Below are 17,609 nucleotides of genomic sequence, written 5' to 3'. Positions count from 1 at the left end.
ACTTACTACTCACTATCATTTTAATGTCTTATACAGGTCTGTAGCTTTAAAATTGGTCCATCATTCTGATATCTGGATAAAATGTTCTGTTATTATTTATGTGACAGATTCTTCCAGCATCTAATTGTTGGTTTAATTTGAGTATTACATAAATACTTTATTTGCAACAATTGCTTTTTCATTGAATTTTATATGACCTGTTAATAACAGTTTCACGGTTACAATAGCTTTTGAGCGTGAAATGAAATAAAGCTTCTGAGATTCTATTCATTAAAAAAAAGTGTAGTTAAGAAAAATTTAAGAGAAATATTTAGATACTTGTTCTAAATTAAAATAGAATTTCTCCATATGTGAAATTCTCTTCTAAGAAAATTCTGAACTTACTACATTTTCTTCCATAACTCACAGGGAAGATAGCAACAATGGGACATACCGGGCTGGGCGAGGTGGCTCACACCTGTAATCCTAGCACTCTGAGAGGCCAAGGTGGGAGGATTGCTTGAGGTGAGGAGTTCCATACCAGCCTGTGCAAGAGTGAGACCTCGTCTCTATTAAAAATAGAAAAATTAGCTGGGCATTGTGGCACGTGCCTGTAGTCCCAGCTATTTGGGAGGCTGAGGCAGGAGGATTGCTTGAGTTAGAGGTTGTAGTGAGCTACGATGACTCCACTGTACTCTATCTGGGGTGACAGAGTGGGACTCTGTCTTGAAAAGAAAAGAAAATGACGAACATACTGCCAGCAGGAGGTTATGGAATTGTCTCTGGAGATTTTTGGAAGGGAGATGGGCAGCTATATTGTGAGTGTTAGTAGAAGTAGGAAGAAGGACGAGATGATCTGTTTGAATCTCTCTTAGTGGAAAAACCAGACAACAGAATCAAATGGCCTCACCAGTCTGAAGGTGTGTCTTAACAAATCCATCTAATTGTGGAATATCAAATTCCCCTATTTATTGAGGATTTGAACAGTCATGTGTTTTAAAGAAAAGTAAATTCTGAATTTGGGATGCTGAAAGCACTATAGTTGCTTAAAATGCAGGGTGATTCTTTGTGAAACTTTATAGAAAGGTTGATTTTCATTTAAAGCTTGAGTTTAACTTGCTTTTTGTAGTTTTCTCAATTTTATACCATTTCCAACATAGTTTTAGCTCTGTCTTTGGTTTTTATTTTTGAGTCATGCCTTTGATAAATCCTTGCAATTTTAACTGTATAATCTTAAAAGGCAGGGGCCTATACCCGTAAATAAGTGTATGTCCTGATTTCGGTTTGCTGGAATCACATGGTCCCTCCAGTGTCTTTCAAACTTCCTAAAGCATGAGAAAAAATTGCCTTCATTTCCTTTATGGATATGGACATCTTATGGTTGCCTGAGTCCAAACTTTCTGCTTTTTTGCTCCTTTACTTTTCAGCAGCTGAGCTTATTATATTACAGTTTTTGAGTGAGGTTAAATATTATTATTTTGGGCTACAGAAGGGAGACTTGGAAGACTGATTATCATAAGGACTATAAAACTCTCTTATTCTATGTTTTAGCAAGCCCTTTGGCAATATGGGCTATCAAGGCAGCATTATTTTTCTGAAAAATAACCTGGCTTATTGAAGAGTGCTCTGTGAGGTGTTAAACATGAGTAAAACAAAGGTAGGCAAAGCACATTTTGTGTTGTGATATCTTTATTGTTTTATTTAAATGTGTTTACTCACTTGTGAAATATGATAATTTGAATCATTATCATGAATCAGTGAGAGTCTATATTGTGGTTAGAATATCAGAATTTATAGTACTAAAAGGAAAGTTCTAAAATTTTACTAAACTATGTGCACATATTTGATGTCTTTAACAATTTTTGGATGAGTTGCAACCTAATCTAGAGCTGATTCTGTGTCTCCCTTACATTAAAAGATGATAATGATTAAATTTAGTGACCCTGATTCATTTCACTTGCCACCAGGTGATTAGTCTTTTAGAGAAAGAGAGGAGTGGCCATGTATATAAAGCAGAAAAGGAAGAAGATTGAGGAGTGCTAGCTCATCTTAGCATAATCCACTCTTTGGGCATCTTAGGTTAATGAAGGGAGAAGTTTTGAGAAAGGCTCACGAGTGCTTTTGAAAACACTTTCAGGATCATAAAGTTACAGATTATAAGAGGTTGAAAGAATGTTAGAGATCTGGCTGTTTTCATTTTCAGAGAAGCCGTAGTGACATACCCAGCCAAGCTCAAACAATAGCATAACTAGAGCCGTGGCAATACTTCTGCTTGACTCAAAGACAAAAATCCAGGATTCTTTGATATTTACCATCTCTTTCTGAGTTTTTGTGGGAATAACCTGAGAAATTATTTTCTGAGGGAATAGTTTATTTTTCCCCTGATCACTTTGCTTAATGCCTGTAGTACCACTGTACTTGTGGAGAATAAGGATACTATTTTACCCAGCCTGGAAATTGCTATAGAGTATAGTGGTAGGGGAAGGGTCATGCACAGAAACTTAACACCTTGGGTTTTATCAGAAAAATAGTTTGAAAATTGTCAAAACAGTGGAAGAATTTATCCTTTAAAATGATTTTCTTTTTTTTTTTTCCCCCAGAGATTTTTCAAATTCAAAATAGAAGTTAAAAGGGATTTCCCAGCTTCAGTATGTTATACTTATAGTAAAATGGCCTTACAGATTTATTTGGTATTTCTTTTCATTCCCTACTTTTGACTTCAGGCACATAACCTGGTGTTTGTAGTAACTATCCTGTAGCTTTATGTATAAATCAGTGTTCTTGGTTTATGCTTAAAATTGTTGTATGGTTCTAGCAAGTAAAGCAGTTTTAGAGCAATGGTTTTGACGGCCACACCACCTCAGGCCTCTTTTTGGCAATACAATTGCAATGGCAATACAATTGGCAATACAATTTCAGTGTACATCTTAGAAGTTTTTAATCTAAGAATGATTGGTCCTTAAAGATGTCAAAGGGACAACCAAAGAACTTTATTCTGATAATTAAAAGAAATTTTTTTTTTCTGTTTTAAAACCCATAAAGAAAATATTCTGCCAGTATTTGCCTTCACCTGTTCTAATATTTAAGCTTGCTAGCTGTTAGGAAGTTCTTCTTTATATCTAACCTAAATACGGAACTCTCTGTTGTAGCTTAGGGTCATCTCTGAAAATCAAGGACAGTTGGTCATGATGTCAGTTTCACTTTAATTAATGAATCGCTGCTTAATATAAAGTCATTTTGAAGAGTTTCAAGCTGCATTATTAGGGGGATGGATTTAAAACTTGTTTATGCAGGTGGCTGTTTAGCTCAGTTGGTTAGAGCATGGTGCTAATAAAACTTAGTGTCTTTTTTTCCAACTTTCCGTGAAAAATAAATGTACCTTTACGGTTGTTATCCTTCTTTATTAGTCCAATCAAATTAAAGACGATATTCAGCCTAGCTGCCTTCATACTCTCAGAAGCAGTTTTCTGAGATGGGACCACCAGTTTCTTTCTTTCTTTCTTTTTTCTTCTTTTTTAAAGACAGGGTCTCACTTTGTTGCCCAGGCTGGAGTGCCGTGGGGAGATCATAGCTTACTGTAACTTTGAACTCCTGGGCTCAAGCAGTCCCTCCTGTGTGAGCTTCCTGAGCAGCTAGGACTACAGACATGTGCCACCACATCCAGCTAATTTTTAAGTTTTTTATAGAGACAGGATCTTGCCATGTTGCCAAAGCTGGTCTTGAACTCCTGGGCTCAAATAATCCTCCTGTCTCAGCCTCCCAAAGTGCTGGGAATACAGGCATGAGCCCCACCTCACCCCACTTTGACCAGCAGTTTCTTTAGGCTTGTGTGTCATTAGAATGCTGAACTAATCACATCCAAGAGGAGGGAAGAAAGAGAAAATCAGAGGAGAGGTAAAGAGGCAGGCTGCCAGGAGAAGAAAGAAGAGATGAAGAGCAAGGGAAGATGGAATAAGAAATGGGGAGTGAGGGAAGTAGACTACGGTTGACGGTGCTGGAGTGTCTCCCAGTTATCTCCGCTGCCACTCACCAAGTCCACTCTGGACCAGCTAGCAAGACCACTGGAGAATGGGAAAGTGACTTTAGGGCCTTCCTGGGTCTCTTGCTGCTGTCTGTGTTGCCCTATATTCTGATTGGGGCGTATCACACACTGTGCTGATCCACGTTTGAAGCAGTATGTGGGTCATAGTTTACCTGTTAAGGACCCTGGCAGAAAATTACCAGGGATTTTAAAGCAGCATAAAACCAATGAACCTAGTTCTTAGACTCCTTAGTTGAGCAAGTTTACAGAAACCAAATAAAGGAATATACCTTGTCTGTCTGTCTCATGAAGTGCCTCTCAAGTTTTTCAGCCCAAGAGCTTGTGACTGTAGAGGGAATGTGAAATGGGTCGCCCAGGGGACTAGTGAAATATTCTGAGGTTTCTTTGAAGTCTCTTTATTTTGCAAATCTGTGCAAATTTTATATTGTGTTTCATAATAGGTCTGTGTTTCTTTTGACAGTAAAACAGCATCCCATCCCCTCCAACACAGACAAAAAAATCGTTGAGGCTCAGGAAGATGCACACTGCTTATTTGGTGGCTTTAAGAACAGCCTCCCCTCCCCCCACAGGCACACATACTAACACATTTCACCTGGGGTGGGCATGCCTAGGAGTGATATGGGAGAGCAAGCATAACATATAGCTTTTGATGACATAGGCTATGTTGATGACGGCACTTTGGAGCTTTTGCTGAATTTAGAAGGAGGCTTTATAAATTGTTAGCCGTTCATTACATGGATCCATCTCAGCAACAGTTCTAATAGGGAACCTCAATTCTAATAGAGAACCTTATGAGCAGAGACTTGGGGCGTCACATCTAGAGCTTTTCAGGACATGTTGTTAGACCCTGTAAAATCATCTCATTAATTTTCACAACATTTCTCTGAGCTGAGTGGGTCAGATGTCTCTCTTCTCCCTGGACACGTAAATACAATATTCTCTCTCTCCCAAACCTTACCCTACTCAAGTAAGTTATTTGTAAGATTGCTTGGAAATTTTAAATAACTAATGTGAGGCATTAAACACAGTTCCTTACAAGTAGTAAGCAATGAGTAAACGTTGGCTTGCTGTTTTATTTTTGCAACTGTCATTGCAATGTGTGCCCACTGTGAACAAAGCCACATTCATACCTGGAAAGTGAAGCTTGTTGGTGGCACATTCACAACAGGTGGCTGATCAATAACTTTGGATCTTGAGTTGTGAACAGGTAAAACCGTTATCAAACTAAGAAATGTATACTACTTGCTATATGAGTCAAGAAAATGGAATAACTGAAATTGTTGAGCAAAATGATAGGAAAAAATAAAACCATTAACTATGCTAGTGGGAAAACTGATTTTAGCTTCACATTATTTAACAGTGTGGCCAAAACGTAGGGTTCTGTAGAGGAATGGGGCCTCCTTTGTGCTGCTTCCTGCATGTTGGTTGAATGAATGTGATAGGTTGAGACCTTATTATGGAGGCCTAATTACATATACATGCCTGATTAAGCAAGACATTTGGATGTTATTTAATGGTCAGTGAGAAGCCATTTAAGGATTTTGAAAAGGGAAATGATATAATCCATTGTCTGCTTTAGACTGTTAAGGAAATATACAAAAGGTTATATTTGATGACAGAACTATGGTAAATTTTCTTTTTATTTTTCCAAAATTTCTAAGAACACACGCGTTTTCTAAAGTTTCTAGAGCACACTTCTGAAGGTGATGGTGGCTGCCTCTGGGGGCGGGGAGGGAATGGGAGTGAGGGCAGCGTATTTGAATCGGTAGGGGTGCCATATGTACTTGAAAGAGAGTCCCTGGGGAGTTGTCCTTCATGAGAATCACCATTTTAGGGCACCCTTGAGTATCAAAATCATAGAATTCAGAGTTCAGTTTAACCTAGAGACCCTCAGATCTAACCCTCATGTTATAGTTGAGATGAAGTGAATTCCTTAAGACTCAACCCAGGACTCCTGTTCTTTCGAATACATAACACATTAAATTTGTAGAGAAAATTATGTAGGTGAACAGAAGGGAGGACTAGTTCACATAGCTTTGTCTGCTGCAAAGTAGCTTTTCCAACAAGCCTGAATGTTTTCACGTTATCTTACCGTACTTTTTAGAATTGTGCCACTTAAGATATTCATGGGGGTTAATAAGCATAAAAATCCCACCACCCCAGAGGCAAATCACTAAAATACCTTCTCATATTTTCTCCTCGGTGTTTTTTCTAAATACATACTTTTAAAATTAGAATTCTATTGTTTTATAGCTGTTTTAAAAAAATGTAATATACAGATATTTCCTTATATAATTAAATCTTATATGAAGACAGTATTTAAAATGGTTATGTAGCCCATCATATAGATATGACACAGCATGTGTAATTAAACCTCTATTGTTTGGTAGTTAGGTAGGTCTCAACTTTTCAAATAAGCAACTATTGTATAAATGCAGGTGGCTCTGGGAAGATTAGAAGACTTTCAGTCATTCACACAATAGTTTGAATTAGTTAATGTCTGGTTTCTTTTTACCGCCTAGCTAAGAGCAGCTAGTTGGAGAATAGAAGTTGTGATCTTGCATGAAGCACTTCAGGTAGAGGAAGGGCTGGGGAGGGACTAGTTGTGAAGGGGTGGAGGTCTAGGTAAGGCTCTTTGAAACCCAGATGAAAGGATGTAGAAGGCTGCTGAAATAGAGTAATTTCAGTATTTTGCGTAGGAATGATTTTTGTTTTTTTCTTTTTCTGGTCCACATGACCTTTGCTTCAAGACTTAAAACTCAAGCTATTTTGTGAGTTTAGTGGTTCTGCCACGTAGGAGGTTAACTAAGCATTGGTTAAAAGGGTGGGCACCCGGGTACCACTTTCACCTATTACTTTCCACGTTCTAACCTAATTGCTTAAAACTTTTGAACATTATTGTTATGAGTGGGCTACCTATAGTAAAATAGTAAGTATTTTATTTTTCAGTCAAATAGAAATGAGAGGGTAGATATTGGTAAGGCTTAGTGACTAATTGGATGCCATTAGGAAAGGACAAGAAGACATCAAACATGACTTAAGAGCTAAAAGCCTCAAAAAATGGTGAAATGAGTTGTTGCTGATTTGTGCAGGAATCTGAAAGATGATACCTGAAAAGTCATATTACATTTCTGGAACTTCTGCTGGGCAGAGAGAGGAATAACACAGATAAAATTGTGATATTCTGAAAGCCCTTAGCCAATAGTTTCAGTTGTGCCTTATAACAATGTGTCTGTCTGTACTTATAAATAACAAAATGGGTGGATTTGCATTTCACTTGCACCTTGTTTAATTGAAAACAATTGATTACATAGGAAAGGGAAGATGATACTATGAATTAGGTCTTTGTTCTGCTACTATATGACATTGGGCAGGACATTTCACCTCTCTGGTTTCTAACCTGTACATAAAAGGGTAATTAGTGTTGGTTTAGATAATTTTTGAAGTTCTTTCTGAACCTAAAGAGTCTTTATTTCTAAAACAAAAAATGATCTCTGAGGTAGAACAGGCTATACTTTTTCAAATTTAAAAAAATTAAGCAAAGTGCTGATCTAGTAAGTTCATGTAACTTTTAAGTAAAGCATCTTGAAGGTGTCCCTCTATCAACTAAAGAACAAATGTCTCGGTTTAATATATGACTGCATCAAAAAAAAAAAAAATGCAACCACAGTAGGTGACCAAAGGGATAAGTAACTTTGAGGAATTTTGAAAGCCCAGTAGTATTTCATATATGCTCTCTCAGCATTAAAAAGGTCACCTTGTTAATACATGTTAATTTTGAAAGTTTAATTGACCTTTGGAATTTTAATATCAACCTTTTTTGGTGTGTTTAGAGGTTGGAGCAATCACGGAAGAAACTGAAGCCTGTGATTGGTGGAGTTTGGGTGCTGTCCTCTTTGAACTTCTCACTGGCAAGGTAAGCAGTGACCTGTGCGTTTAATGAACGTACACAGATGCTACCTTGATTTCCGATTGAAAACGGCAGCCTTTGCCTTCAGTTTTTAGGTCAGGGACTAAGTAAGAAAAGCTTTAATACCAAAAACAAGCAGAGACATGCAAGTTTTATCAAGAGGATTTTTTTAAAACACTGAATAAATTGATGGTAAAATCCTTTTATGTCACAGTGTTGCATAGTGAGAATATAAGATGAAACCTTTTTTTTCTCATCATTTTCTATGATTCAGCTTTAACAGAGTCAAATCTGTAAGGTGTAAGATTTTTTATGTAAGGATATCTTAGAATTCTCTGGATGTTTTAAACATCTTGTCTGAAACTGGTATGGAATTCTCATTTAAGAAATTAATGTACATATTAAAGATAATGTTATCTTTTTCTCCATACTGTTAATTTTTCCTATCTGTTCTGGCTTAAGGTCAGAAATTATACTCTCAGATCAATAACTTTTGAGTATGATGTTTGAGGTTAATAGACCTTATATTAATAAAGTATTGTACAGAGTACCTCCTGGGAAGAAAACGGAGGAAGTGAACAGCTATGCTTTTGTAAGTAGTCATCTACCTTAAATATACAGATAATACCCATCAAAGATTGTTGTGGAGTTTAAAAATCACCTTTGCATACAGTGTTATACATATGTAAAGTTATACTACTAATAAATTCTAAACTTTGAGGGTTTTTAAGAACATTAAAACATTTTAGAGATATCAAGTCCCTTTTTTGTTTTTGTGCATAATTTAGCTTTTCTATTTTGAATCATTCATTTTATAATTAAAAGGAACAGTAGCCTGAGCTTATGATGTGATCATGATAATTGTCTTCATTTTAGTTAGAAATTCTGTAGGCTCATAGCCCCCATTCTAGACTGCTTAGGTGGCACTGTGTTGATTATTATACCTCCTGTTAAGATGGTTGTTGAGCTCTCTGTACTTGCTGTCCATAAATCCTGTGATAGGACAAAATATGATGTTATTTGGGATAAGAAGTGTACCTGATTGATTGTTTCAGACTCTGGTTGAGTGCCATCCAGCAGGAATAAATACTCACACTACTTTGAACATGCCAGAATGTGTCTCTGAAGAGGCTCGCTCACTCATTCAACAGGTAATTTAATTGACCTATTGGCCAAGTATATCAACCATGCGGATTAGCAGAGCCTAGAGCTCCAAAACCTTAAAGAAATTAGTTTTAGTCAAGAAAAACCCACTTAACCTAAAACAAGACACATTCAGAATTAATACTATACATCTTTAGGCTTTTGCTATTATCAAAGTGTTGGTGGGGTCAGAGAAGATAGATACAACTTGTGGTATTAAAATTTTTTTCCAAGAGTGAAAGCTAACATTTACTCAGTTTCATATATTTATTTGTGTAGGTGTGATATTTGAGTACTGCTTTTTACTTGTCTGGGGCTGCTCTTTTTGCTATTATATTTTATAACCATATATGAATGGCTATTTACAGTGTTTAATTCTTATTTATAAACAGCGATGGGCTGCTCAGATTGCTTAGGAGAAAAGTATTGTTAGAAAATCTTGTCACTCTTAGATCACTCTTACAGCTTCATCCGTTGATAGAACTTGGGTATTGTCAAATAGCACATTTTGGTGGTGTTGAAGAAGACCATGGATAATTGAAGTTCAGTATCCCAGGGGCAGGCTTGGAACTCTAGTGAGCTTCTTAAATTGATTCCCCATATTTAAAATACTCCTCTTGTTTTGAGTTTTTGCTGAGTACACTGAGAGTTGTTAGTCTTGTTTTATTATAGGCCCACAGCAAATCAGCAAGAACTGTCAGGTCTGGTATCCTTACTTTTATGAAAAACATGATGGAAAAGATTATTTGAAAAAGATGATCAAGAGCTAAAATTATTTAATGAAACATGAATTTTTTCAAATCAAGGAAAACAGAAAACAGGGGAGGGGAGAATATGTTAAGAGAATTACCTAGTATTCTCTTAAAGGGTGATTTTTCGTTCCATTCAACAGATGTTACATATAAGACACAGTGATATAAGCAACAAAAGTAAGATTCACAAATAACCATAGCAAAAGATGGAATTTGATAATGGCTGTCAAAGAGGTTTTAAAAAAAATACTTTGGCAAAGTCAAGAGAAGGAGGGTTTATAGTCAATGTAGTGGTAGTATTAGGAAAGTTTTTGTGGAATGAATGTCATTTTTGCTGGGCCCTAGAATTTCACCATGGCAAGATTGGATGTGGGGTGATAGTCCAGGTAAAATGAAGAGCTTGAACAAAGGGAAGGAAGGAGTCTGAAAGATCTAGTTCAGGAAATCAGAAGTCTGATTTATCTGAATGGAAGGATGAAGATAGGATGAGTCATAGCACTAGGTGAGTGTAGAAAGATAAGTTGGGCTTCTCTTGCAGGGTTCCATCATCAGAAGCACCAGAGTCCAGTAACAGTATTTAATTAATTAAAAATTTGAGATTTGGTGTTTTTGTGCAGAAGAGGGGAAGGATCAGAATTGCACTTCAGGAAGATTAATTTTCCCAGAGTATGTAAAAATGTGAAGAAAGATAATCAGTTTGGAAATGCTGAGATGAGAATGCCCAGAGCACAGTGGATTAAGGATTAAGAGGCAATGAAGAGATAGATAAAGCATTTCATTCTAATGGGAAAAAAGGAAGAGCAATTCATTTGCTTTCATCTTATTTGTTGTGGCATAAGGTAAATTCTAAGTATTTTTTGGCAAATAATTTAGAGAAGACTAGCAACTGCTATTTTTCACTTCTCTTCCTTAAAGAAGTAGTCATTACTATGTAACATTGAAAATAGAATCCCCCACAATAATTTATCAAGTTCTGCTCCTCTCTTTATTAGAAATTATGTTGTAAAGGAGTCTGGGGTTAAGGTATGTTAAGTCCCCAAGTGCAGATATGTATAGTTTGGATAGTAAATCAGCATTCTGTCATTGGCCTGCCTAAGGAAACTACCACTCATGTTGAGGAAACATCATCAGGAAAGGGAAAAGGGGTCTCTTGGCATGATTAGCAATTTGTCATTTTGACTTTCCTCTTCCACTACCTCACAGGTCATAGAGGTCACTTGAAAAAAAAAATCACAAAATGATTTATATGAAAATAATTATTCTGCTCGGGGGAAGTGTTCTCGTCTTTGGTGTTTCAGCTCCTTGTTTGTTCTCAGATTTCATAATCCCCTGTACTCATGGTTTAGTCATCTGTTTGAGTCAAGTGAATGGTGTTAAAGTAAACAGAGCTACTTCTTAAATGCAATTAAAAAAAAAATCCTCAGAGCATGCATGTTTATGCTTTAGAGTGTACATTTAGTTATTAATAATTATGACACAGTTGAAAGATATTGTGTGAGGAAAAGACCTTCGAAACAAATTTCCGTCCCCTCAGTGCTCAGCTCTGTTGCCTATTCTTCAGGAGAAAGGAGGTTGGCAGTGGCTGTCTTGAGTTCTTTATCTGGAATGTGCCATTGGCTGACACATTCTCGTAAGCAATAGTATCTTTGTGCAGTCTCTATTGAGGCATAACATTGAAAATGGCAGAATAAGCAAGATAGTCGTGTGTAAAACAATTATACTTTTGCCTGTAGACTTGTACTTGCAAATATGTGGAGGAGACCATGGACTAAATGTCTTTAGTAAAAGTCAAAATGTGAACCTTTGGAATTTCCCATTTGAAGTCATGTTTTAGAAAGAATGGGGGTGGCAAAGCCAACTGTAACAAAGAAGAAATAACTTATATGTTTATGGGTTTTTTTTTTTTTTTTGAGGCAGAGTCTCACTCTGTTGCCTAGGCTAGAGTGCCGTGGCCTCAGCCTAGCTCACAGCAACCTCAAACTCCTGGGCTCAAGTAATCCTTCTGCCTCAGCCTCCCAGAATGCTAGGATTACAGGCGTGAGCCACCGCGCCCAGCCTATGTTTTCCGATATATTAAAAATATAATGCTATAGTTATGGTTAATTCTTACCAATATTTGATATGTTCAGTTTATATTAAGATGGAATTTGATAAAGGTTGATGCCTTCTGCGTTTTGATCAGTAGACATGAATTCTCTGATTGTGAAAATGGGTTTGACACATTTAGCATATTCCTATGATGTTTGTTCTATAATAGCAGCTTTTTTCCTAAAACATTAGAGCAACTTCTAATATAAAAATTCTTTGAGCAGTTAGCTTTAGTGAACAGTAGTTGGTCATTTTGAGTGCTAGGTATAATAATTTCAAGTGAGAAGACAGTCAGTATAGTCTTTTGAGGTATATGCTTCACTCCTCTTATGGATTTTGTAATGTCCAAGTGGAGTAACAGATTCCTGGCAATTTGCAGATACACATTGATGAAGCAGTGTAGTGCTGTGGTTAAGGCATGGATTCCGGAGTCAGAGTGCCTGAATTCAAATCCTGTCTTTGCTACTTAACAGTCTGTAAGGTCTTAAGTTACTTCATTTCCCTGAGCCTGTTTTCTCATCTATAAGATGGAGATAATAATAGTAGCTATTTGTACAGTTATTGTGAATTAAATGAATTAACTTACATTAAGCCCTTAGAATAATACCTGGCACACAGTAAGTGTCATGTAAATCTTTTTTATTATTATTAATAGGACAGTGTTGAAAGTTCATGACATACAGTAATTTATAATTCAGTGAAGCATGTATTTGAATTATGGGGCTGCTAGTGTAAGAGTGAAGCAACTGCTGATGGTACAGGTGGAAAAGGTCTAAAAAAGTAGTGGACTGACACATCATGGGCAATCAGCTGTAATTTATGTAAATAATTAAATTAATGAATCATGAATGAAAGCGAATAGAGAAAAAGGAAGAGAAGAAATAGTTTTGGTTAAATTTTAATAGTGGAATGTCCTATATATAGGACCGTTAATATTGTAAAGAAATCTTTTAAGACAGTTTTGGTTATGTTCCGTGGAGAAAATGATTTGCTGTAGGAGTATTCTCAAATTTGAATGGCTGTGGCTGTGTGAGAAAGTTGGCAAATTCTCTCACCTGAAAAAGTATAAAGTTGGACAGAATTGGTAAAAGCAGTTATTTCAGTGCTCTGGAAATTGATCAAAGGAAACAACAATCTGAAAGTGTTTATGCTTATGAAACAGCTGAACTTTGGGAAAGGACAATGGGACTCTGTGACATTCTTGACCAGGTGTGCTCCCATTTCCCCCTTCCTGCTTGGTCAGGTGCAAAGGTTCGGCCAGGGTGGGGCAGGCCTTGAAGACCAATCCTGAGGCTGCATAAATGCACATAGGAACAGGGAAAGGGCCAGCAGAAAGTGGCCTAAACTTTGTGTTCTACCCTTTGGCAGAGGACAGAAGCTTGAATGGCTGAGGTATCTGAACACAACCTCTGTTCAATCATTTCTTTTTTTTTTTTTTTTTTTGAGAGACAGAGTCTCACTCTGTTGCCCAGGCTAGAGTGAGTGCCGTGGCGTCAGCCGAGCTCACAGCAACCTCAAACTCCTGAGCTCAAGCGATCCTCCTGTCTCAGCCTCCCGAGTAGCTGGGACTACAGGCATGCACCACCATGCCCGGCTAATTTTTTCTATATATATTTTTAGTTGTCCATATAATTTCTTTCTATTTTTAGTAGAGACGGGGGTCTCGCTCTTGCTCAGGCTGGTCTCGAACTCCTGAGCTCAAACGATCCGCCCACCTCGGCCTCCCAGAGTGCTAGGATTATAGGCGTGAGCCACCGCGCCCGGCTGTTCAATCATTTCTTGACCACTAAGCTGTGCAGACACAAAGGGGATGCTGAGAAAGGCAACCTTAAAAATAAAAAGCAAAAAAGCAAGCCGAGATATCGGATGCTGCACGTTATAATACAGAGGGGAGGGGAGTTAGCAGATTTACAGATGTAGCTGAAGGAAGTTACCAAACAGAGAATAAAGAAACCAACAGCAATAATAATCTTCATGGGAAAAAATCAGTCCCCAGAGTTGCTTAAATTTTTTTTTTTTTTTTTTGAGACAGAGTCTCACTCTGTTGCCCGGGCTAGAGTGAGTGCCGTGGCGTCAGCCTAGCTCACAGCAACCTCAAACTCCTGGGCTCAAGGGATCCTACTGCCTCAGCCTCCCGAGTAGCTGGGACTACAGGCATGCGCCACCATGCCCGGCTAATTTTTTCTATATATATATTTTAGTTGGCCAGATAATTTCTTTCTATGTTTAGTAGAGACGGGGGTCTCGCTCTTGCTCAGGCTGGTCTTGAACTCCTGACCTCGAGCAATCCACCCGCCTCAGCCTCCCAGAGTGCTAGGATTACAGGCGTGAGCCACCGCGCCCAGCCAAAATATTAATACATTAAGTAAAATATCCTTTTTTCAGTGAAATGTGATGAAAGACATACACAAAAACAAAAAATTATGGCCCATATGCAGGGAAAAAAGCAATCAATAGAAATGGTCTCTGAGTGTACCCAGATTTTGGATTTAACAAAGACTTCAAAGCAGCTATTATAAATACTTTCAAAGAACTAAAATTATGTTTAAAGAATTAATGGAAAGTATGACAACAATGAATCAACAAATATAGATTCTCAATGAGATAGAAATAATGTTTTTAAAAAAGAACCAAGTAGAAGTCTCAAGTTTAAAAATACAATAGTTGGAATGAAAAATTCACTAGAGGAAAAAATCACTGAAGTAGCTGAATAGCAAATTTGAGATATTTAATAGAAAAAGAATCAATGAACTTGAAGATAATAGAAGTTATCTAATCTGAAAAACAGACCAAAAAATTGAAGAAAAATCAATAGGGCCACAGAGATCTGTGAGACAGTATCATATGTGTGTATTTGTATATATATCATTCCAGAAGGAGAGGAAAAAGAAAAAGGGGCAGCAAAAATATTTGAACAAATTATGGCTGAAAACTCCCCAAATAGACTATAACAATTTCTATTTTCCCGCACTGTTAACAATCCTATTGCATATGACATTATAAATTTATTTTATACATGAATTCTATTTTTGAAGAAACAAAACGTTTCATTTATTAGATCAGATTATTTTAGTTGAGTCAGCTATGCCAAAGAAAGTAATTTGGGAATACTGATTAGCCTATTCACACTTTAGGTAATGTTTAGCCTCGATGCATATATAGTTTTTTTGGAGTTGAAAGACTTATTATGCCTCCCTAACTTCCTAATTACAAAGGAAGTACTGGCTCTCAGAATTGAGTGCAATGTCTAACTAATGTGTTGGTGTGCTGTTGGAGTAGGAAACTGATAGGGTATAGCTATCCTGTTATACTATATAAGGATGAGGCAAACGAAGGGAGTTATTCAAAGCTGTGTTTCATGTCAGATGAAAAGCCATAAACTCAGTTCAGATATTCCTGACCACGTCACAGCTTAGAGTGGTGTTAGATATAGCTCCCTTTCAAGAAAACATAGACAGTTGGCTGTTAATCAAGTCCATTTGTCACTGGGGTTGAATTTAGAAGTTCTTCCCTTTCATATATTTTGTTTCCCTTTGATTTGCCAGTTGGATTCCTGTTACTAACTAAGTCCTTCTTTTTTAGCTCTTGCAGTTCAACCCTCTGGAACGGCTTGGTGCTGGAGTTGCTGGTGTGGAAGATATTAAATCTCATCCATTTTTTACCCCTGTGGATTGGGCAGAACTGATGAGATGAACACAGTTCAGGGTCAGCTTCACATATCCTGATCTCCCCTGGGACAGGCATCTCCAGCGCAGAGGCCGCTCTGCCTCATGGTCACTTGTGGAGCACCAGAGCCTCTGGATAAAGACATTTGTGGGGCCTGGGGGGCAGAGGAAGGCTACAAGAGAACAATTCATTTACAGTTCCTGTCTGGACAAGATATTAGCTAATTTTGCCAGGGGCCATTATATATACACCTTTAACCAAGGTGTGATCTTAATTTAATCTACAGAGTTCCTTCAAGAAATTCCCCTGATACGAAGCTCTGTGAAGTTTTACTTGAAAGAAGGACCTTTACGTGGCAGCTAACAGTGCTTTCTGCTAACCAGGATTGGTTTATCTGATCAAATTAATATTTGCTTAATAGTACACTAAAAATACTTCACGAATAATGTCATCTTTGAGGCTTTAAAGTGAGAAAAAAAAGAATATACACATAATGTCTGACAGAAGATGCTGTGTAATTAATGTATCTTGAATGTGGTACCATATTACTTCCATGAGAAGAAAAGACTCCATGTTGTCAACTCTGTACTTTGTTGGTTGATACTGCTTATTTAGAGAGGGGTTCATATAAACAGTCTGTGTCTCTCTTCAACTTCATCTTTCTCTCTTCTCCATCTTTCCCTTTCCTGCGCTCTTTGCTTTTTCTCTCATACTCTGTTCTTCCTACTCCTGCTAACACATATGCAACAAAAAAGGGAAGGGAGTATATGTTTCCCCAAATTGTATCAACTTAATAAGGACTAAGAAATCATGATATAAAATAAACATGGTAAAACTTTAGATCTCTCCTTCATTTGATAGCTTGAGATTGTTTGATTGATTGATTTAAAAAGAAAGGCCTCTGTTCTTTTCCTTTTGGAATGTCATCAGTTTCTGCTGCTGCTGCTGCTGCTCTTGCTTGACTTCATTTTTCTTTTTAGCGTGGTACGTTAAGAACCAAAGGATCTCATCTAAATGAAATTGAGTGGCAATCCTAGTTTACTGCATATAGTGATGAGATTTCCAGATTTGAACTCCTTGTCTACTTGACATTATGTAGAAGAAATATGAGTGTTCACACATGTCTGGACGTTTGTATTTGCTATTTCTTTATGTTGCTAAGATAGCTCCCGTAGTCATGCATTGTTTACAAAAATTTATAAACATTTTAAAGGTGTTAACATCTGGGTTTTTTTTTTTTCAACTTTATCCACAAAAGAAAGAAGTCTCTATTTCCAAGTTAAAAGCCACCAGAAATAATCAAAATTTTCTGAATGTTTTTATTCATCTTTTTGGTTTTGAGATCTGTGTGAAAGCCCACCCCTACTCCAAGAGCATCTGTCCAGCTTCCATCTGCCATCAGCCAGGTCCTCCCAGCAAATGAGATGGAAGCAGAAAGTGTTCTCCTGAAAGAAAGGAAATGTGCAAGCATTTTTCCTTTTCTGTTATTCTACTCCCCTCTTCCTCTTTGGTCCCCTTATAACCCAAACCCCAGCTGAAAGGGCTGTAACAACACCAGGTTGGGAAGCAGGTCACCAGGATCATAGTTCAGTCAAGATGACATCACTCCCTGGAACTAGATTTCAGCTCACCAGCCTCCTGGCCTCACAACAGGAACTCGTGCAGGTGAGACACGAGAATGACTTCCTGCGTAGGACTAGTGGGAAATCCGCAAGCACTTAGAGCTGGCCGTTCCAGAACTTCCTTCCAGAAGTGCCCTGTGACATGAAGGTAGGACTTCACAGCTAAGGTGAAGATCCCTGCCCTACCACATGATATGGGTCTTTTGGATTCAAAAGACATTAATGTCAACAGATGGTTGCTATGTTCGTCTGTTGACAGAATTCCATTGCTTCAATTTCTCCCTCTTTCTGTATATTTGGAGCTTGTGCTATTAATGTAAATACATCATTCATAATCATGATGGACATGAACTATTTTAGTAATAAACACACAGGATAAATGGCTTTGGGGTATCAAAACCAAAGTT

At 37.4% G+C, this 17,609-nt stretch overlaps 1 protein-coding gene across 4 annotated transcripts in view; it reads left to right on the top strand.

The window, feature by feature from the left end:
* Window positions 1-16,443, top strand: part of RPS6KC1 (ribosomal protein S6 kinase C1) — a 124,352-nt gene extending 107,909 nt beyond the window's left edge. For all 4 annotated transcript variants that reach the window (XM_069459345.1, XM_069459347.1, XM_069459346.1 and 1 more), the window contains 3 exons: window positions 7,855-7,937; window positions 8,987-9,082; window positions 15,497-16,443. In XM_069459345.1, coding sequence (XP_069315446.1) covers window positions 7,855-7,937; window positions 8,987-9,082; window positions 15,497-15,607 — 290 coding nt within the window. In that variant the 3' untranslated portion in view covers window positions 15,608-16,443. The remainder of the gene's footprint in view (window positions 1-7,854; window positions 7,938-8,986; window positions 9,083-15,496) is intronic.
* Window positions 16,444-17,609: the final 1,166 nt, after the last annotated feature.

Source organism: Eulemur rufifrons, chromosome 27, assembly GCF_041146395.1.
Source record: "Eulemur rufifrons isolate Redbay chromosome 27, OSU_ERuf_1, whole genome shotgun sequence".
NCBI lineage: Eukaryota > Metazoa > Chordata > Mammalia > Primates > Lemuridae > Eulemur > Eulemur rufifrons.
This window is presented reverse-complemented; position numbering and strand designations above follow the sequence as displayed.